The 23042-nt window shown below is 38.5% G+C and overlaps 2 protein-coding genes and 1 pseudogene across 2 annotated transcripts; 1 reads left to right on the top strand and 2 right to left on the bottom strand.

Moving 5' to 3' along the window:
- Positions 1-1358: 1358 nt before the first annotated feature.
- On the bottom strand, positions 1359-4246 carry LOC122310258. Its single transcript, XM_043124140.1, has 8 exons — positions 4042-4246; positions 3689-3927; positions 3417-3572; positions 3196-3288; positions 3000-3098; positions 2513-2908; positions 2017-2433; positions 1359-1635 (listed from the first exon to the last, which is right to left on the bottom strand). The coding sequence occupies exons 1-6, from the start codon at positions 4244-4246 to the stop codon at positions 2564-2566; spliced, it is 1137 nt and encodes a 378-aa protein (XP_042980074.1). The 3' UTR covers positions 1359-1635; positions 2017-2433; positions 2513-2563.
- A 3728-nt stretch (positions 4247-7974) lies between these two features.
- Positions 7975-12241, bottom strand: LOC122310257. Its single transcript, XM_043124139.1, has 2 exons — positions 12136-12241; positions 7975-9980 (listed from the first exon to the last, which is right to left on the bottom strand). Exons 1-2 carry the CDS (start codon positions 12239-12241, stop codon positions 7975-7977), a joined length of 2112 nt encoding a protein of 703 aa, XP_042980073.1.
- Positions 12242-20224: 7983 nt separating this feature from the next.
- Positions 20225-21491, top strand: LOC122311938 (annotated as a pseudogene).
- The last annotated feature ends 1551 nt before the right edge of the window (positions 21492-23042 follow it).

The following is a 23042-nucleotide window of genomic DNA, read 5'->3' as shown; positions in this document are numbered from 1 at the left end:
TCGTGTCTTTGGTGGCCTAGCTTATGCTAGTACTACAAAGCATCAAAGAACCAAATTTGAACCTCGGGCCAGATCTTGTGTTTTCATAGGATATCCTGCAAATATCAAAGGATACAAACTCTATGATATAGAGACTCATTCTGTCTTCATTTCTAGAAATGTCATCTTCCATGAATCTATCTTCCCATTCAACTCTCATCCTTCCCTTGACATTCACTCCTCTTTTTCCCATGATTTAGTTCTACCTCCTACACCAACAGATGACTCCTTCACACCCTCTCCCATTTCACCACATGACACATCCAATATTCCCCAATCTGAATCACCTGCTCCTAAGTCAACTTTGCCTATCAACCCTCCTGATTCACTCCCTCTCTCAAACCACCCTGATTCCTTCACGCCTTCTCCTGCTGAACTGCCTAATACCCTCCCTCCTTGAAGGTCTATTAGAGATAGACATCAACCTGCCTACCTCCATCAATATCACTGTCAACTAGCAGAATCCTTGCCTCTCAATGCCTCCTCCTCAACCTCAACAGTTCATCCACTCAACCATCATCTCACCTACAAAAACCTCTCCCACTACAAGAATTATATGCTTTTCTGGCGAAATCATATAGCCGGAAAAAGCTAATAAATAGCCGGAAATAAATAATTCCGGCTTAATTTTTATCGCCGAACGGTAGCCGCTATTGACTAGCGCCAGAAAGAAAATTCCGGCTTGTTTTTACTGTTATCGACAATGCCTTTTACCGGCGGCAAAATCTCGCTGCAATAGGTACACAAATTAGCCGGAAATAATATGCACAGATATTCAATTTTATCGCCAGTATAATTGATATTTTATGGCAAAAATATGTTGCCACAGGAAAACTTTATTGGTTACATGATTAATATCTGAAATTGAATTGTTGTGGCTATTTTGTGTCGCCGGTAAATGTCACTCTCAAAAGAAATTAGAAATCTTTCACGGCTACAATACACACCACCGTAATAAAATATTTCACCATTCGAATTAGCTTTTAGGCAGCAATAATCATGGCTACTTTTAACGCCAGAATTAATTTATGGTGGCAGGCATGCAGTGTAAAAGTGAATTTTGCTTTTTGATTAGAAATGGGTAGCCGGAAAAAATTATCTTTTTGCAGTACCCTATATAATATCATAAAATAAACGCATGCTGATTACTTATAATTAGGGACCGATACAATCAGGAAATAAAGCATAATATCATCACATTCATTCAAATTGATAATTTCATCGTGCATTGATAATTCTATAATCAATATCCAATACAATATTCACTCCCCATCAACACAATAACACTCTTGATGATCAACTATCTATATATGATCCAAAATACATCCAGGTTCTTCTAATTAACTTATACACATGCCAACATTATAGGTCTGCTGATCATATATAAATTAATGCCATAACTCATCTTTCTAACCAGTGTTCCTAAGAGCAAGCCTTCAAACATTGGCATGCTGATGTAGTGTCAATCTGGGAAGCTATGTCCATCCACTTTTGAAATTCACAGCTCTTTACAAACCAGTTTTCCTCTTTACAGCTTGGCAAACAATCAAGCTCTTTACAGGTCCACTTTGTCAGAAATTATGGCATCACAAATTCCTACATACAGATGATATATAAACAGTTGATGAGTGATATTAACAATCAGTATATATAACTAACAATCTGTAATTAAAAAGGAAGCTATAGAAGGTGATATCTATTGCAATTACAAGATGTAAACAGTTGTAATTAATCAGCATCTTACGTACATACCAATCACCATAACCAGACAACTAATAGAAATGTAGATATTTTCAAACTAAATACTAATATAGACAATCAATGACTACTTTTATTATTTGGTAAATGGATAGTGGGTACATATAGATGGGCGAACCTAACTAATACTATATACTCATTCATGCATAACCAGATATACATACTTAACACATTTTAAGTCCTAGGTCCAATGCCAAAATTTGCATTCAAATAACTTACCTTTAAACATGCATCCTGGCCTACCAATTCAGTGCTCCTCATTCAGGACATCTGTATATACAAATCTAGCTGATCAATCATGTTGTCTGATCTATTGTCATCAAAGTCCTTTGTACCAACGGTGTCATCATGAAAATTAGCTCAACCAATGATCAGTTTCAACAAGGGAATATGAATATTCCAATATGTATATATATATATATATATATTTATATATATCTATATAAAAGAGGCTAAGGATTGTTCACATGATTGATGCAACTCATATGCAGGGTCTGATCTCATTTCCAGGGCCTCATTTCTTCCTGCTGCCAACATCTCCAAAAAACTCTTACAAAAAATCATTCCAACCTCATTTCTTCTTGTTGCCCACAGCTCCAAAAAACCATTACAAAAGATCATTCCATGTCCCACAATCTGACAAGCATCAACAAAATGTTAGCATATATTCCTATGATTTTTTTATATTATATTACACTGAATGTAAACTTCTTACCCAAAATCACAAAAAACTTATCTTTAATAAAAAAGCTAGCCATGCAGGTTCCTAAGTCTCTCTATGAGACTCACCTTGGTTCTGCCTCTCTGACATATATGTATTCATAAACTTGTCGTATTCTTGTTGCCGCTCCAAAATTACTTCAACATTCCCCCTTAATTCATCAAGCTGCCTCTTGTAGTACTCAGCATCTTTCTCATGCCTCGCGGCAGTTGCTGATAATTCAGCAATTCGTTCATTTGTGCGTTGTCTAGAAGACTCGGGAATGACCATCTCGCTCAGTCCCCTTGCATATCCTGACCTATGGCCTAGGACCTCCCTAAATACTTCTGCAGCTGCCTCCTTAGTCCGCTTCTCAGGCTCAAGTTCAGACATCTTGGCTACCATCTTGTTCTAATCAACACGATTAAATCACACTTTGGGTTAAAGAACTTTGTACAATACAATTTGATACATTTCATAGCAAAATAGGAAACACACTCACATGCATTTCTTCCATCATGGGAGTCACAAATGTTCCCTTCTTCTTTGACCACCTCACCTCTTTGAAAAAATCAACCAAATTATCACCATCATTCTCTGACTACAACCAGAACCAGCTTGCATTAATTAAACTAATCAATAACAAATGCAACGTTAATACCAACTTTTAATTTTACAAACCACTATCTAATTCTTACCCTCATTTCCAGTAGCCGCACAAATGAGGTTCTTCCAGTTGTGTGGTTAGTTTGTTGCTTTTCCCTATTACATTTATTTCGCTCAGATATCATCTGCAACTCATAAAATAATTTTGAATAATAAAGAAGACACACATGATTGAAGCAGGATATAAAACTATAACTAATCCATTAATCATCACATTATGACCAATATTAACTTTATTCTTCAGGGGACTTACCTTAAACCCCTCACTTGACCATCTATTGCATAACTTCACCCAATTTTCTGGGCTCACCAAATGGGGGCCATACCGAATGTGATTGAACCTCTTCCTCAGAGCCTTCATTACTGTGTCGCAATGATTTTTCTTTGTCCAATCTAGGATAAAGTTAGCCTAGAGACAAACAACTTTTATCTATTAATGTTCATTACTAGAAATTAACATTTAAATTAACAACCTGAAATCCATTCAATTAAATTGGAACATGCATGTAGTTGGTGTTGTATTACTCGAACACGACTAATCAACTCTTGCTGTTCATTTTCTGGTACATCATGCCAACTAGGATGACTCAAGTCACCATGGTGCTTCAATATCCAAGTAACCCTCGTTGTAAACACAACATAGTTTTCACAGCAAGGTGAAGTCTTACCATCATTTATCTTCAATGTTATCTTTCCATGCTTGCGAAGCTTCTCAAACTCCGTACTCTTAGCTGGTCCACGCCCACGTTTTCGAGTAGGTGGTCCTAACATATATATAATAAGCCACTATATTAATTGACACCTTTGTCCGATCAAATATCTCACCAACTTATTTGAACCAAATTAACAAATGTGTATAGGCAAAAAATTAAATAAACCATCACCATTCGTGTTTCCAGGTGAATCAACATCTAGTGGGGAATAGGGTTCTATACTCGGGACGTCATCCGGTTGTTGGGTTGAGTTGTCCGAGCTTAAATTTCCATCATCTCTAAGATAGAGGGTAGCAATAGGTGTTGTATTTCTTGCTTCAGTTGTGCCTTCTAATCTACGTCGTGTTCTGCCTCTACCAATTAGTGGCATGTTCTACAAGTTGATATAAATATTTGTTATTAACTACTAAGCTATCAATTTGTAGAAATACTGCAAATTTAGAGCATTTAGGGCACCATCTAAGGTGCAAGGCACAACAATAGGAGGTAAGAATTAAAGTCACTATACTCAAAGCCTAAAACAACATGGAGTCAAGATTTAACCTTTATAGCAAAATTAAAATTTAATGACAAGTAGAAGCATTTAAAAATGTTATATATTTTTGGTATATATGTGCGTATATGGACTTAGTGAGGAGCAACTATATAAGTCTATCGGTGATGATCATTATGTAAACACAAATTATCTACAAGTATTTATAAAACAGGATCTTTAGTGCTGCACAGAATGATATAGAATACAACATCAAATTCATGAAAATGTGAACATGGAGTTACCATATACTAATATTTCTAATATATATAAGAACCACACGCCACATCATAGCACTTTTTTATGACAAATTAACTACAAATATTTATAAAACAGCATCTGAAAAGTTGTATGGCACACAAACTGCTCAATCCTAATGTGAGAATGATGGTGAAGTACTCAGATCCCAACCTAGCACTTTGTTAGAAATAGTAATAAATATCTTAGAAAATCACTACCTCAAATTTCCCCAACAAATCACTATAAACTAACAAATAAGTTGAAAGAGAAAATACAATAACTATTTCAAACAAAAAATGAAGAGACAATAACCCCCTATAGACTAACCTGACGTGAAAGAGACCCAGGAAATTACCCTATCATAAAGCAATATAAATTAACCTCCTCGTCTGGAAAAAACCCTCACTCGACAACAAGGATCAGGACTTCAGCTTCAAATTTGCAGCTTAAGCCTGGGCTTTTGTATTGAACCTACCAGGCTCTAATTGATCAGCTCCTGCATAGCATAGCAAAGTGACCAAAAATTATCGCTCCAAAGATTTAGGTCATCTCATGTTTGGGAACTAAAAGTTTGGAGAGATATGGAGCTGTGAACTAAGTACACGGCCTGCTGAAAGGAAGCAAAATATCCTTCTCCTGCTGTCTCGATCTCCTACATGCATTGGGACTTTAAATCTGAAAAGTGGGAAAATTACCCACTTGTCCCCCAATCTTGTTACTTCCCGCCCAACTAAATAAAGCCCATCCCGCCAGATTTTTGTCCTCAACACTTAAAAGGAATATCTTCTTTTCTTTTATGCCATTTTATTTACTTTTCTACTTGTTATAAATTTATGCCCAAGTTTAATGCATGGGTATTCGAACCATGCATGTGCTATACAGATAACTTCCAAAATCCAAAATTGGCATATGATCACTGCAATAATATCCATTTATATATACTTATCAAAAAATAATAATAATATCCATTTATATATACTTATCAAATAATAATAATAATATCCATTTATATATATAACCTTTAATCATTCATTTTGCACCAGATTTTGTATCCATCATGAAATATAAAAATTATTATTATGTAGGCAGCAAAGGGTTATCTTTTTCAAATATGCTGGGTTATAAAATTGGCCATGATTATGACTATTTCAGACCATTTCAAGAATTTGACCTGTGCATATCATGTTCAAATTATTTTTTATTCCATCAATATCTCCTCTTCATTTAGCTTAGAAGTTAAATACAGACAGCAACCCTGCCTTTTTATGCCATTTGACAAATATCATCTGAATGATTTTTTTTTAGAATTTATGATAGCTAAGCAGTAGCTATAGCTTCTCTCATTTGCTTAACACACCTAAAACTTGTATGGAAGAATTTATCCATCATGATTGATGATCCGCTGGTGACTCCATCAAGCTATGTGGATTTGAGTCTTGAACAGACTCTATCTAGTCATAACCTGAAAAAAAAATTAGAAATCACTAACTACATTTAAGACTCAATAAAATAAGTCAAAAGAGAAGGAAGAACACCCTATAGCAGTAGCTAAAACAGTGTTTGTTGCTTACCTCAATAATTACAACAAACACTATGTCCACATGAAAATCGCCCAGGATGTATTCAGCTCCAACATTCAAGTATACAGGATCAACAGCATGTCCCCTTTATAGTTCATTTGAAAATTTACTCAAAGTAACACCCTATCTTTACCATAGAATGGAATGTTAATAATCCTGCTATTTAGGTAGGTACAAGACTAAACAAACCAGGGTAGAATATATTTACCTTGTCAATTTCCATCATTAGAAACAGTAGATATTTGCTGCTATTTTAAACTTGTTTCAAGAGCTGAACAATGCTTTCTTTGGCATAGCACTGAACCATATCTACCACTGGGCTAGTTTGTATCTTCATCGATTGAGAGATTATCATCATCTGTCGAGGGATTATCTCCTTCCGTGCTTCCCTCGTGGTCGGCACTGTAAGCTGAACTGGTATCGTTGTTATCATCATTAATAAAATTCTGATCATCATTGTTGCGATTAGCATCCCCCATGATTGACGCATCAATCTGAGTAGCCTCAACATCGAGCCTGTGCATTGGAGTAACAATACCACCGTCATCGAATTGGACTAAGACATATGCAGCATATGAATTATCCTCTTGGTATGCATCAACATCACTAGCCTCGGATGCATCATCATCAGAATCAGGTGCTTGTGGAATATCATATACATTTCTATTTGTAACCTTTTGCACGACATACCAATTACCAGTGAGGCTACTATTTTTTAGGTAAAACACTTGTAAAGCTTGACACGCCAAAACAAATGGCTCATCCTTATAAAACGTTCGGGACATATTCACACTCGTTAGATGATCGCCCACACGAATCCCCCATCTGGGATCAGAGATGTCAAACCATTCACATCTAAATACATACAGACGACGCCATCCCATGTAACGAAATTCCAGAATGTCTATTAGTACACCATAGAACTCGACACTTTGGGTGCCTAGTTCACCCATAACTAGGACACCTGAATTTTAGGTTCGTCGATGTTCTTCACGTTGCCTCATGTGAAACCGTATGCCATTTATGATGCAACCAGAATAGGATGCAACCCAAGGATCAGGACCACACGCTAGAGCATATAAATCCTCCGAGACTTCACCAGGATTGGAAACACGCAGATTTTGAATCTACCACATGTTGCAACAAGGAACATCATCAAACAACAACTTTTGACTATTGATAAAACAAAATACATGCATGAAAAATGTTTGGATTGGTATTATAAACTTGCATGACATACACGTGTCTTGAACCAACTTGGAAATTGCGCAGCATGCATACAGTCAACATTATCTGAATAATCTTCACTAATTTGCATATAATGCTCACTGTAGAAAAGTAGAGGTACAGATAATAAGATAGACAAAAATAATGGTACAATTGAAATAATATACATGGGTTGGTAGTTGAAGTAACTTACTTGAGGTATTGCCCAATCTCTTCACAATTGTTAAGCACATACCAATTGGCTTTTACGAAAAGCTGCTTGTCAAGTTGGTGACGTGATGCGCCACCCATGGGTCGTACCTTCTGTCTAAAAATCCGTAAGCCATCTTGTACACCATGTTCTCCGCCATCAAAGTTCCGTTCTTGTGGATTTAACCTAGTTTCAACATCGTGGAGATACATGGAGCAAAAATTTAAGCATTCTACATGGATATACGCCTCTACTATTGACCCTTCTGGGCGAGCCTTATTCTTAACATACTTCTTAAATTTGCCCAAATACCTCTCGAATGGGTACATCTACCTATATTGAACTGGTCCCACAAGCAAGGCCTCACGTGGCAAATGGTAGGCTAAGTGGACCATTACATCAAAGAAGCTAGGTGGAAATATCATCTCAAGCTTGCACAAAATGATAGCGATATCAACCTGAAGCCTTTCTAAGACATCAACTTTACATGTTCTAGCACACAACTCTTTGAAAAAAGTGCTGAATTCAGTTAGTGCCAATCGTATATCTTGTCGTAGGTATCCAGAAATTGCAACAGGAAGTAATCTTTGCATGAAGATATGGCAATCATGACTTTTCATACCGGAGATTTTACAATCAACAACACTAACACATCTCGCAATATTAGAAGCAAAGCCATCAGGAAATTTAACATCATGCAACCAATTACAGAAACCTGTCCGCTCAACTCCATACAAGGTAAAACATGCATGTGGCATAGTGATGCGCTGTCCATCTTGATTTAGTTGTAATTCCTTCCTTATATTAAGATTGGAAAGGTCACAGCGTGCGTTGACATGATCTTTAGTTTTTCCGGTTATGTTCATCAATGTTCCCAAAATGTTGTCACATATGTTCTTTTCAATGTGCATAACATCTAGATTATGTCTAATCTTTAGCCGAGACCAATATGGCAATTGAAAAAATATACTTTTTTTCGTCCAATTCAACTCCTCAGTGGTACGTTTTCTTTTTTTATTTGCTTTTCCAAAATCAGCATTGAAGGGAATATTTTGTATCTCATTGATGATATCTTCAGCTGCCAAGTGTGCAGGTGGTTCACGATGTTCTACACTACCATTAAAAATACTCTTCTTTTTTCTCCAATTGTGACCCGATGGCAGGAATCGACGATGACCCATATAACAATGCTTTCGGCTATATGTCAACCACATCGAATCTGTTTCTTGCCTACATGATGGACATGCCATTTTTCCCTTAGTGCTACAACTAGAAAGGTTACGGTATGCAGGAAAATCGTTAATTGTCCAAAATAAAGCTGCATGTAATCGGAACGTCTGAGCTATCATAGCATCGTACGTATCAACACCATTTTCCCATAAATCAATTAGTTCATCTATTAGAGGTTGCAAGTAAACATCGATCTCATTACCTGGTGACCTCGGTCCAGGAATCAGGAGTGAAGTCATGAAAAATTGATCTTTCTTGCATAACCACGGGGGCAAGTTGTAAGGGACAAGTATAACTGGCCATATACTATATGGTTTACTCAAATTATTAAATGGGTTGAAACCGTCACTAACTAGACCAAGCCTAACATTGCGGCTATCTTGAGCAAACCAAGAATATTGTTGATCAAATGCTTTCCAGACCTCAGAGTCAGCAGGATGTCTTAGAACACCATGCTCATTGATGCGCTGGTCTCTATGCCATCTCATTTCAGCTGCTATTTTTTGGGACATAAACAGTCTTTGTAATCTTGGCTTCAGTGGGAAATGTCGCAGGACCTTCTGAGGAATACTTTTTTGCTTACTTTTGTTGAATATCCACCTTGACACCTTACATTTTGGGCACTCTTCTTTCCAATAAAGAATGCAATCATTCGGACAAGCATGGATTTTGGTGTAAGTAAAGCCCAACCCTCGCAACAAGCTACGTGACTCTTGATATGAGTTAGGCAAAAGGGCATTGGGAAAAGTTGATTTCAATAATTGTAGAAGCATGTCGAACGACTTCACATTCCAACCACCCAATGTCTTAATGTGCAACAACTTGACAAGAAATGAAAGTTTTGAATACTTTGTACAACCTTCATAAAGAGGACGACGTGCGTCAACCAACAACTGATCGAAAGATTTGGTTGACTCAGGTTCGACTGAGGTTGTACCCCCACCATTGAATGACTCGTTTGAAGGCACACCACTAAATCTGCCAGCCTGAATGTCTTCTAACATAATATCAACGTCATCAATGTATTGATCATCATGTGGGGAATCGTGAAGATTATCATCATCACTTAAAGATAAATATTCTTCATCGCCGTGAAATATCCACACTGTGTAATTTTTATCAATACCCCTAATGAACAAATGTCTTTCGACCTCACTAAAAGGTAAGAAATAATTATTCGAGCATAGGGTACATGGACAATGAATTTCATCACTACCGTTAGCATGAGATTGGGCCAAAGTAATGAATTATTTAACGCCATTGGCATATTCGCTAGACCTAAGTCTATCAGTGATTAGCATCCAACTTTTGTCCATCTACAAAAGCCGTACATATATGTCAAAGAAAAGAATAGGCAAAAAATGCAACTCAATGCCAAGTACTCGGAATATATATTTTATCAAAATCTTAGCATTTTAAATTTATTTATACCATCATGCCACAATTTCAAAATTTTATTTGTTTATTCATTTAATATAATTTAGTTTAATTTAATGTTTCTATTGTGCAAAGAGCATGGACACTTGCAAAAATATAACCCATCTAAAGACCTCTTGGACATGGCTAGAACTTTACAGTTGTATAAATCAATGCTATGCATGTTTGACAAGATTGGTTTTTCACCAACTAAGCTGCTAAAGAACCAAAAAGAGCAACTTTAGCTAATTTGGTTGGAAGAAGAACCCACCCAATCAAGAACAAGCAACATTTACCTTGCATCCCTAAACCAAATCACAAGACAAAGTCAAAACATATATGATAATAGCGAGTGCATCAACATATTTAAGTGGTGATTTGGCCAATAAATCTACAACCTTGATTTACTCACATTATCTTAATCTGAACAATACTTAGTACCATATAGCTTGACACAAAATTGTGCTACATGTGCCATATATTATATTGTTTACTGTAATTTTAGATTTGAATTTTAGTATAGATTTCAGGTTATATTTTTTTATAACTCTCAGCTAATCTTATGCAAGGAGGCAAGTGTTAATCCATTAAATAAACTCTTCCTGCTCAGTAGCCTTATGATATGTGATTAACATCTCATGATTTATACAGGGGATTGAATCCTCATACTCCTAAGTCGCTTATCAAATGAATAATACAACCCAACAAGTCCACTTATTTGCCTTTTATTTATGTATGTTAAAGAGATGTCAGGTTATATTCTTTTTATAACTCTCAGCTAATCTTATGCAAGGAGACAAGTGTTAATCCATTAAATAAACTCTTCCTGCTCAGTAGCCTTATGATATGTGATTAACACCTCATGATTTATACAGGGGATTGAGTCCTCATACTCCTAAGTCGATTATCAAATAAATAATACAACCCAACAAGTCCACTTATTTGCCTTTTATTTATGTATGTTAAAGAGATGTCATTTATAACCACACTTCACTTCATAGTCCAGGGCAAATATGCAACCAAGTTAAATCATAAAGTGTGGTGTGATAACAAATGGTACCTTATGCTGTATATAATTTTTTTACAACAAAGTTGATATAATAAATCACATTAAGTCATTATAAGTAGCACAAAATTTATTTTTGTGAGATTATTTTATAGACAAATTAAGCATTTGTCATTATCGCTTTTTTAAATAGTACTCTTCCATTGCTTTGCATATACTATATGACTATAATCGATCCATTCATCTTCCCAAACAATCTAGCATCAAAATATTATAAGGACAAATACCAAAAAAAAAAAAAAAAAAAAAAAAAACAAAACAAAAAAAAAATGAAAAAGAAAAAATGAAAACCCAAAAGCAATTGCAAAATTCAAGGCTTGCTGTGATTAAATTGTCCAGGTGCGGCTCTGGTTAGATTAAACAAATTGACCCTTGTCGTGATTAACTTGCTAGATTAAAGACATATTAATATTTTTTGCAAGAATTTTCTTCTTTAAGAAAAACGTTTGAAGTAATCACCCAATCACATGTCATACCAGGTGCGGCTCTTTTGAGAAAATTCACAAACACCTTCTAGACATAAACACTTTTCATTAAGGGTTTGTTGTAATCGAAATACCCAGTGACCTACTTAGTACAGATCCAAATACACTACTTATCCTAACAATCTTTTATATATTCACAATAATTTAGCAAGAAATATGGCATATGAAAAGCAGAAATAGATACCAGAAGACAAAAGCCTCTCATACATTTTGCTCAATAGAGAGAGAGAGAGAGAGAGAGAGAGAGAGAGAGAGAGAGAGAGAGAGTAAGATCATGGTAGAGAGAGACTCACCAGTGTTGTGAGGAGGAGAGAAGGCTGCAGCAGGCGGTGGAACGTTGTGGGAGCGACAATCGCAAGAAATACTCACGGGACGAGGGACAGAGTAGAGGGGTGGCATCGAGGGTCTTGTGTTCTGGGGTTCTTTTCCCTCATAATATTACACAGGTTTTTACCTTTTACAGTGCCTAGATATTGCCATAACAGGTCAAAACACTAAATCTAATTACTTACCGGTTACAATAATATGCACCGATTAATATTGCCGCAGTTTAAAATCGCCGTAACAATTTCCATATACGTAAAACCCGTTTTTTGCGGCTCTTTTTTTACGGCGATAAAATGTAGCCGTACGTAACATGTACTTTAAAATGCTTTTTGTGGCTCGTTTATTTACGGCGGCATTTTCTCGCTGCAACAAGTGGTTTTTCCGGCTCTTTCAAAAACTCGACAGATGTTTTTTCCCCAAACAGTAAATTGGTGTTTTTGCGGCTACTTTTCGGTCGCCGGAAATAAATTTAGCCGCAAAAACAGCTTTTTCTTGTATTGTCCCCTTCTCACGAATCATTCTTTGTTTCCCTCTCCTTACTGTCTGAACCTACCTCTTATAGTGAAGTTGTGAATTTTAAGCATTCGCAAGATGTCATGAAGGTTGAACTTGATGCCTTAGAGGACAATCACACCTGGACTATTACTTCTCTACCTCCCAATAAAACTGCTATTCGATGTAAATATGTCTACAAGGTGAAACTCAATTTTGATGGTTCTCTTGAAAGACACAAAACTCGCCTTGTGGCTAAGGGATATACCCAAAGAGAAGGTTTTGACTTCCAAGAAACATTCAGCCCAGTTGCCAAACTCACTACAGTTCGTGTCTTTCTTGCCTTAGCTTCTATCCACAACTGGTTTTTGTCCTAAATGGATGTTCATAATGCATTCTTACATAGGGACCTTGATGACAAAATCTATATGGAACTGCCACCAGGCTACCAACTCCACAGAGAGTAGATTGAGGGGGAGAAATTAGTATGCAAACTGAACAAGTCTCTCTATGAACTTAAACAAGCATCAAGGTAGTGGTTCTCAAAGTTCTCTAATTCACTCACTTCCATTGGTTTTCATCAATCAAAATCTGATTATTCTCTATTCACTAAAGTTACTCAAAAAGGATTTATAGCTCTCTTAGTATATGTGGATGACATCATAGTGGGAAATGATTCTTAAGAAGAAGTCGATTCACTCAAGGCTCATCTTCATAGCAAATTCAAAATCAAAGATCTAGGATCACTCAAATATTTCCTAGGATTAGAGGTTGCAAGATCATCATCTGGAATCAACATTTGCCAAAGGAAATATACTCTTGAGATCTTGGAAGATGCAGGCTTGCTTGGTACCAAAACTGTCTCTACACCCATTGAATTGAACCACAAGTTCAGCCACAACACACATGAAATTCTACAAGATCCTATATCTTGTAGAAGACTTGTTGGCAGGCTCATCTACTTAACAATCACTAGGCCAGATATCACTTATGTTGTTAATGTTCTAAGTCAATTCATGGAAAAACCTTCACAAACTCACCTACATTCAGCTTATAGAGTTTTCAGATATCTCAAGGGTTCCATAGGCCAAGGAATTTTCCTATCACCAAGATCATGTCTACACTTAAAAGCATATAGTGATTCTGATTGGGCTGCCTGCCCTGAGACTAGGAGGTCTATTACAAGTTTTCGCATATTCATTGAGGATTCATTGGTAAGCTAGAAATCAAAGAAAAAAGTGATTGTTTCTAGGTCCTCAGCTGAGGCAGAGTATAGAGCATTGGCTTCAACAAGTTGTGAAATCATGTGGCTTCTTGGTTTGCTAAAAGAATTCAACATCAACCATACACGATCTGCTCTCCTGTTCTGTGACAACTAGGCAACCATCTACATCACAAAGAATCCCATTTTCCATGAAAGAACTAAGCACATAGAATTGGACTGCCATTTTGTTCGAGAAAAGGTCCTAGCTGGAGTCATTAGCCTTGTCCATATAGCCTCAAAATTTTAGTTGGCAGACATCTTTACCAAGTCTCTATCATCCTCTCATTTTCAGTTTCTATTGTCCAAGATGGGAATCCAAAATATCTATGCCCATCTTGAGGGGGAGTCTCACGAAATGAGATGTGATGCGAAGGATTACAAACAAAAGGAGAACAAAGTAACTGAGCAACCATATTGCAACACACAAGAAATACATGAAGCAGAAAAGGTGGATGAAAAACATGGTACATGAACTAAAAAGGTAGCAAGAAAGTAAAAAGGCACTGGCACAGAAAAGCAAGTCTGAATCATGAATTACATGGCTACAACAGAATGGAAATACCAGGAGGCTCAATGTAAAAAGCATTACCTCTACTGCTGTCCATGTTGTTGCAGTTGATTACTTGTAAACAGAAATAAGATCAAAAGTTGATTTTAGGACTCTTTCTCTCTAGTTTTGTAATGTATATATATCTACTGTTTTTGTATCATTAAAGATCATCAATGTGAAAAGAATTTTAGTGTTCACCATCTCGTATTAATAGTAGTGCAGGAAACGTAAAATAGAAGAACAGAGCATGAAGAATATGAAGGCAGCAGAAAGTTGAAATTGGAATAACTGAATTGTATTCAAAAAATATTCTTGTTTCTATACAAGCTGTGTGCCGCTATTTATAGATTACAAAGTTTGAATGAGATAACAGAAAAACGAATAAAGAATAATTGGCAGCTCATAATGCATAACAGAATTGCCTCATGTGATTGCTGTATCAGGTAGAACCGTAGGCATTGTATCCTTTAATTTCAACAGCCCCCCGCAAGATGGAGAGTAGATGTTGAAGACTCCCATCTTGGACAAACATCTAGTAAGTGCTGGAGAATGCACGGGCTTGGTAAGAAGATCAGCTAACTGATCAGAGGAGGGCATGTGTGCAGTAGCTACTTGGCCAACTGAAATTTTGTCACGAACTAGATGACAATCTAGTTCGATGTGCTTGGTTCGCTCATGGAACACGGGGTTGGCAGCTATATGTAAGGCGGCCAAATTGTCACAATACAAGGTTGCTGGATCGTCAATCGTAATGCAAAGATCATTGAGAAAATATCGGAGCCAAGTTAGTTCACAAACCACGGCAGCCATGGCCCTGTATTCGGATTCAGCCGAGGATCGCGAGATAGTATTCTGCTTTTTTGATTTCCAGGCGACGAGAGATTGACCAATAAACACGCAAAAGCCAGTTGTTGATCGTCGTGTGTCGAGACAATTGGCCCAATTAGCATCTGAGTAAGCTGTGATTTTTAATGGTGAATTGGCTAGAAAGAAGAGTCCTTGGCCTGGGGCATTTTTGAGATACCGAATGACCTTAATGAGAGCATCATAGTGAGGTATACGTGGGACTTCCATAAACTGGCTTAGAAGATTCACGCTGTAACTGATATCAGGCCGTGTATTTGTGAGATAAAGTAATTTACCAACCAATTTCCTGTACAGAGTAGGGTCATGAAATACGGCTCCTTCCTCCTTTTGAAGTTTAATATTTGGTTCCATTGGTATGGGTGAGGGCTTTGCAGCAAGCATGCCAGTCTCGGATAGGATATCCAAGGTGTATTTACGTTGGCAAATTTGAATTCCAGCTTTTGATCGAGCAATTTCCATACCGAGGAAATATTTGAGCGAACCCAGATTTTTTATCTTGAATTTGGTTGAGAGGAAGTGCTTGACTTCATCGGCTGATTTGTGGTCTGAACTCATCAAAATAATATCGTCAACGTAGACCAATAGTGCTGTAAATGATGATGCCGTGTGTTTGATGAATAAACTGTAGTCCGACTTGGACTGCTCGAAGCCAAATTCAGCAAGGGAGGATGAGAGCTTTGCGTTCCATTGGCGAGATGCTTGTCGGAGACCATAAATACTTTTGTGCAGTTTGCACACTTTGTTTGCTTGTGTGGGAGTAAGGCCAGGAGGAAGCCGCATATACAACTCCTCGTCAAGTTCTCCATATAAGAATGCGTTATTGACGTCCAATTGCTGTAAATCCCACCCTTTTATGGCAGCCACAGCAAGGAGAACACGGATAGAAACCATCTTAGCAACCGGTGAGAATGTATCATGAAAATCAATTCCTTCACGTTGAGTGAAGCCCTTCGCAACTAATCTCGCTTTAGCACGTTCAATAGAGCCGTCAGCATTGAATTTGTACCGGTATACCCATTTGCAATCAATCGGCTTCTTGCCAGGAGGTAAATCAATGATGGACCATGTCTCATTGAGCTCTAGAGCAGTGAGTTCCTGCTCCATTGCCTTACACCAGATGGGATTTGTGAGGGCTTGAGTGTGTGATGTTGGTTCGGTGTGGACAGAGATAGAAGCTGTAAATGCTTTGAATGATGGTGATAAAAAATTGTAAGACAACACAGAAGAGAGAGGAAAAGGAATTTTCGAACCTATGTTGCTGGCAGATCCAATAGCTTCCAACTCGGAATAAGACGTAGATGGTGACAATGCATTACAATGGAATTCTTTGAGGTAGGCAAGGGCGGTTCGAGTTCTGGTGGATCTTCGTAAGGGGAATGATGGGGAGGTATTTGTAAGGGAGGGTATGTCAGTTGGTGTAATTTTGGAATTGTCAATGGGAGGTATAGAATCAAGGTGTGAAGGAGGTGTTTGATGGGAAGTGTCAGGTGTTGGTATTTGTGAGTTGGGCGGAAGTGAAATATGGGAGTGTTGGCTTTCGATGAAAGGTGTGGTATTAAGATATACAGGAGGTGTCTGAGGGAAGGTGTCAATAATTGGTGTAGGTGAATGAAGTAGAGGGGAATTGTGCAAGTTTTCGGGCTGGACGTTGGTTTGTTTGAGTGGGAAAATTTCTTCATGAAATATAACATCACGGGACATGAATATTTGGTTTGTGGTGATGTCAAGGAGTTTGTATCCTTTAACGTCATAAGGATATCCGATAAACAAGCATTTCCTGGCTCGGGCATCAAACTTGGAACGACCATGGGTTAATGTGGAAGCAAAACATAGACATCCGAATACTTTGAGGTGGGAATATGATGGTTTTTTGTTATAGAGCATTTCAAATGGGGACTTGCCTTGAAGGTTTGGAGAAGGGGTTCGGTTGATCAAGTAAACAGCAGTGATGATGAATTCTGTCCAATATTTTAGAGGCAGGCCTGATTGAAATTTCAATGCTCTAGCGACGTTTAATATGTGCTGATATTTACGCTCAGCGAGGGCGTTTTGTTGGGGAGTGGCGACACAAGTAAGTTGATGTAATGTTCCTTTGGAAGCATAGAATGAGGGCATATTAAACTCGGCACCATTATCAGATCTGATTGTTTTGATTTGTGTATTGAACTGAGTAGCTACTAGAGAAAAGAAATTTTGAATGGATGTGTGAGCTTCAGATTTATTTCGAAGTAAATATGTCCAGGTGCATCTGGTGAATTGATCAACAATTGTAAGGAAGTATTTGACATCATTGTGAGCTTGGATCGAATTGGGACCCCAAATGTCAACAGAAATTAAGTCAAATGGTTTTGAAGCCTTGGTGTTTGATTGAGGAAATGAGAGTTTGTGTTGCTTTGCAAGTGGGCAAATTTCACAAGGGATGTTGGATGAACCCGTGGGTCTTGAATTTGATTTGTGAATATCGTTCAATACATGCTGTGTCATGGAACTATGTCCAAGTCTGTAATGCCATAGTGTGAATTCATCAAATCTTGAAACATGTGTAGTGTTAACATAGCTAGAACAGAATTTTGAAAAACAAAGCTGTAAGGCCGTGGGATCTGGTCTGGTATTTTGGAGGTGATAGAGTCCATCATGCATTGTCCCCATGCCAGTCGTCTTCCAGGATGAAAGGTCCTGAATATAGCAAGAGTTAGAAGAAAAGATGAGACAACAAAAAGAATGAGTGGATAAAGATTTGGCAGAGAGTAAATTGAAGGAGAAAGCAGGTACACAAAGCACATGTTTGAGAATGATTTGATCAGAAAGATGAATATCTCCTACGTGTGTGGCAGGTGTTGTTGTGCCATTTGGAAGCTTGATCGTGTGTGAGATAAGAGTCACATTATGAGTGAAAAGAGTGGGGCTACAGATCATGTGATCTGTAGCTCCAGTGTCAATTATCCATGAGTGAATGGATTTTGTGATATTGTGTGAAGTGTTAGCAGCATTGCAACAAAAAGTACCAGAAACAGGGGAAATTGTAGAGGCTGATGAATTTGAACAAGCATGATTTGCAGCAGATGTAGTTGCTGGAAGTTGAGTAGATTGGAGTAAGGCAAGGAGATGAGCGTACTGTTCTTGAGTAATAGGTGAGCCATTGCCGATTTGGTCCTGTCCAAATGAAGATTGATTAGCATATGATTTAAGCTTGGAATTATTTTTGTGACCTGGAGGAAATCCATTTAGCTTGTAACATTTGTCTCTGGTATGTCCTGGTATGCGACAATGGGAACACACAGGGAGATTAGGATTTGCTTTGAAGCATCTTTCCAATGAATGTCCTTGAATGTTGCAGTGAGTGCAAAACAGTCGATCTTTACGCAAGGAAGATTGGTTACGTTGGTCAGGTCCTCTTGCTGCCATTGCAATCGGTGCTGAAGGAGAATTAAGTTGACGCCGCCGTTCCTCTTGTTGTATAAGAGATAAGACACGATTCAATGTTGGGAGAGGGTTATAAAGTAAAATTTGTGCTCGAACGGCGTCAAATGATTCATGCAGTCCCATGAGGAACTGCATAACCTTGCTTCGGTGAGTGTAATCCATCAGAATTTTTACTGAACCACACGTACAAGATGGCATGGGTTCATATATTTCCAATTCATCCCAGAAACTTTTGAGTTTATTATAATATTGACTAACCGATTCATCATCTTGAGTAAGTGTTGAGATCGATTTAGTGAGTTGAAAAATTCGTGGAGCGTTTTGAATGGAGAATCGCTCACGGAGATCATTCCAAACAGCAGCTGCAGTGTTTGCATGAGCTATGCTTGCTCTGTGTTCAAAGCCAACGGAGTGTTGAATCCAAGCAATCACCATATCATTGCAACGTTCCCAAGCAGCATAGAGAGGATCTGAAGCATTGGATGGTTTAAGAATTGTGCCATCAATGAATCCCACTTTGTTTTTAATGTTCAAGGCTCGACGCATGGTCCTTGCCCAAGTCACATAGTTCTCTGTGGTTAGAAGGTCTGGAACCAGTGGGGAAGAAGCTCCTTCCCCGGGCTGAATGTAATAGGGATTAGCAGGATGGTGGGGGTTGGTCTCGGGATTGGAGGGCATATTGTTATCGTTGGTTGGAGGGGTGTCTGTCATTGGCTCATGATACCATATTAATAGTAGTGCAGGAAACGTAAAATAGAAGAACAGGGCATGAAGAATATGAAGGCAGCAGAAAGTTGAAATTGGAATAACTGAATTGTATTCAAAAAATATTCTTGTTTTTGTACAAGCTGTGTGCCGCTATTTATAGATTACAAAGTTTGAATGAGATAACAGAAAAACGAATAAAGAATAATTGGCAGCTCATAATGCATAACAGAATTGCCTCATGTGATTGCTGGTACAGGTAGAACCGTAGGCATTGTATCCTTTAATTTCAACATCTCGATCTTTATTTCAAATTTGCCTTCTATTTCTAACAGAAACATCCTAAGATTACATTTCAACATTGGAAAGATCGGGTGCGGTTGAATTATGCTCAAATATATATATTATTATAAATTAAACACGAACACATGAGATTTATGGGGACAGATATAATAAGCATAAAAAAGTTTTTGGGACTTTATAAAGCTACTTAAAAAACATTACCAATCATTGTGATTGTCAAACGACGCTAGCCAATCGGAGGGCGGCTCAACCACTCACCTACTTATACTCTGATGAAATAGCAGCAAAGTCTCTCTATGAATATACTGCCCAAGCTGTGCTTAATTTCCATTAAAATTGGTAGCTTTGGCGCTATTACGGCCACGAACTTATCTCTCACGACACTATCTAGCCATCTTCATTGACCCCACACCACCTCCGCGATTATACTCTCTCCTTCATAGATCAAATATCACCTCAAATTTTCATGCGTTATGTTCTGTTTTATCCGAGAGATGCCGATAGTGATCTCAACAGTTTCGCAGACCGCCAAGATAGGATTAAGAAATCTTTGTCCGAGGCTTTGGCACTGTTTTACCCGCTAGCAGGGCGAGTTAAGGATAATTCTTTCATTGAATGCAACGATGAGGGTGTCCACTACGTGGAAGCCAAGGTCAACTGTACTCTTCCAAAGTTTCTTGAGGATCCAAACCCATCTGAGCAAATCAAATTCTTGCCTCACGACCTGGATGATGATAATGAACTACCCTTAGCCGTCCAAGTCAGTGTTCTCAACTGTGGTGGGATTGTTATCGGACTGGCTTTCGCCCACGAGGTTATGGATGGTTCTTCATTCTTCTTGTTCCTAAGTAGTTGGGCTGCCATTGCTCGTAGCGGTAGCAACATACCTACTCCAGTGTTCGAATCTGCAATAATCTTCCCGCCGGAAAATGGTCCCACATATAATCCAGGTAGGGGGACGGGAAAGGACAAGATCTCCATACAGAGATTTGTCTTCGACTCGTCCGCTATAGCGCGTCTTAAGGCCGAATACAGCAGTGACAGCTCAAGCATCAAATACCCAAGCCCCACTCGCGTGGAGGCTTTATCAGCTTTCATATTCAGTCGCCTCGTGGCTGCCACTCACCCAGAAGCGAACCCCAATAAGTCCTACATCGTGTTTCAAGCTGCAAATCTACGCACGAGGATGAACCCACCACTGGGAACATGAGCGTGGGCACTGGTACTGAAGTATCTCGAGACAATGTTAATTGCTTTCACGGAATGGTTATTCCAGTGAGAGATGCCATAAGGAAAGTTGACATAAATTATGTTAAAAGTCATCGAGAGGGTGGTGCCAACTTCACCTTTCAATTGGACATGGAACGATTGATGAAACGAGAGATGGTTACGTTGTGTTTCACCAGCTTGTGTAGGTTTCCTACATATGAAGCAGATTTTGGATGGGGGAAGCCTGTCTGTACAGGATCAGCTAGATTGTTGTTCAAGAATCTAGTTACTTTCTTCGACACAAAAGCTGGGAATGGAATAGAAGTATGGATTAACTTGGAGGAGGAGGACATGGCTAAATTTGAAGTTGACAAGGAGCTTCTGGCTTATGTTTCTTCGGCCAAGATTTCCATTGATTAGGCTGTGACGACCTCCTAATAGTACGTGTACGTACTTGAATGCATGCAGGATGGGCATGATTTAATGCCTTTAAAATTTATAGATATGGCTTGGGCACATATATAATATATGATCAGTTCGATTTATGTATTTTCTTTTCTTTTCCAAGTGTGTGTGTGAAATAAGTTTGATTAGTAATGGGTATACATAAAATCTTGATATTTTGTAACCTCTCGAAATCCAACTGGGCTTGCATGCTTTCCCAAGCATTATGTGTGAAAATAAGTATGTTATATATAAATATTGTTTATGTTTAGAATACTTATGGTGTTATTTAATTAAAAGGTGGAAATACAATAACACAACCTATGTCAAATAACATGTTTTACATCTGAAAAACCTATTTGATGAGACATAAGAAGTTGTCTATAGGTCATCCCAAAAAGTTTGTGAAAACATTGTTGAGAGAATTTTTATTTCATCAAGAAAACATTTTTACCCTAATTTATGTCCAAATGATGATCTTGACCATCAATTAATGTTAATTTGAACAACTGCTTGAAGAGTGCAATTAAAGTTGTTTGAATGGTTAATTTTATACGTTGTTTGAACATATAAGCAACTTTCAAACGAGGCAAAAGAAGCTGAAAACCGTCCAAGGGAGGAGGGGCTCCGGCTCCTCCCTCCCTCCTCCTCCAACCCTTTCCTTTCTGTTTTTTCATTTTTTCTTTTCTTCTAAAATAAGATCTGTGTCCTGTGGCCTCCACCAGAGGCTGTGTTCCGTTCCGAGGCCTCTTCTTCGTTTTTACACCCAGCTGGGTGGAGATTTGATTCTTTTTGGGGGTGGAGGTTCTCGGTTCCGTTTTGGGTGATACTCTTGACTGTTGTGGTATAGTCTTCTGTGAGGTTTGCTCAGAGGGTTACGATGTGAGTTGATTCGGGTGTTTTGCTCCTGGAGATGATTTTTTGCATGTTGGTTTGGGGTGTTTCCCGCGGGGTGAAAGATCTCTATTTTAACCATGTTAACCATGGAAAACAGAGGGTGTTTTTTCGGGTTGTATGCCGAGCTGCATGGAGGTTTTAAAGGGGTTTTGGGGTGGAGTCCGGGTGTAACTCATGGCGCTTCACTCCTTAGGATGGTGGCCGGAAATCGGGTGTCGTAGTGTTTTCCTTGTTTTGTTTTCGTTTTGGTTGTTTTTCGTTTCATTTTTGTTTTTGTTTTGGTTGTTTAGATCTGCTAGATATGGTCTTTGGTTTGGGTGTCTGGAATAAGCCTGTCACCGACTCGATTGGTTTCGTCTCTGGTTTCTATTTAGTCTAGCCGAAGTGGTGTAAGGATGGTTTTGGTGGTTATGGGCTGGCAACGGTGACGGGGATGAACCTGGCGTCGGTTTGAGAAACCCTGTTTTTGGTCGGGACGACGGAGCTTCCTGCTCTGTTTTTTGGTGTGTGGTTTTTATGGGCTGCCTACCCACGGTTGCCGTGCTTTCATCTGGGTCAGTGGTGCTCTCCATGCATCGTGGTGGAGCAGCCGGCTCATGTGCAGGATGGTTAACGGGGGTAGTGGGTGGCGGCGGGAGAAGCAGGCGATGCAACCCTAATGGGTTGGCTTGGGCTGGGCCCCCACTTGCACATAAGCTGGATTTGGCTTGGGTTGGGCC

Source organism: Carya illinoinensis, chromosome 5 (genome assembly GCF_018687715.1).
Source record: "Carya illinoinensis cultivar Pawnee chromosome 5, C.illinoinensisPawnee_v1, whole genome shotgun sequence".
NCBI classification, from domain to species: Eukaryota; Viridiplantae; Streptophyta; class Magnoliopsida; order Fagales; family Juglandaceae; genus Carya; species Carya illinoinensis.
This window is presented reverse-complemented; position numbering and strand designations above follow the sequence as displayed.

Coding starts and splice junctions, on each gene's coding strand:
- LOC122310258 (XM_043124140.1), bottom strand. CDS start 4,246: ATGCCACTAATTGGTAGAGGCAGAACACGACGTAGATTAGAAGGCACA. Junction 3,928..4,041: donor TGGAAACACGAATGGTGATG/GTTTATTTAATT, acceptor TATATATGTTAG/GACCACCTACTCGAAAACGT. Junction 3,099..3,195: donor TGCGGCTACTGGAAATGAGG/GTAAGAATTAGA, acceptor TTCTGGTTGTAG/TCAGAGAATGATGGTGATAA.
- LOC122310257 (XM_043124139.1), bottom strand. CDS start 12,241: ATGCCACCCCTCTACTCTGTCCCTCGTCCCGTGAGTATTTCTTGCGAT. Junction 9,981..12,135: donor CTCTCCTCCTCACAACACTG/GTGAGTCTCTCT, acceptor AAAATTACACAG/TGTGGATATTTCACGGCGAT.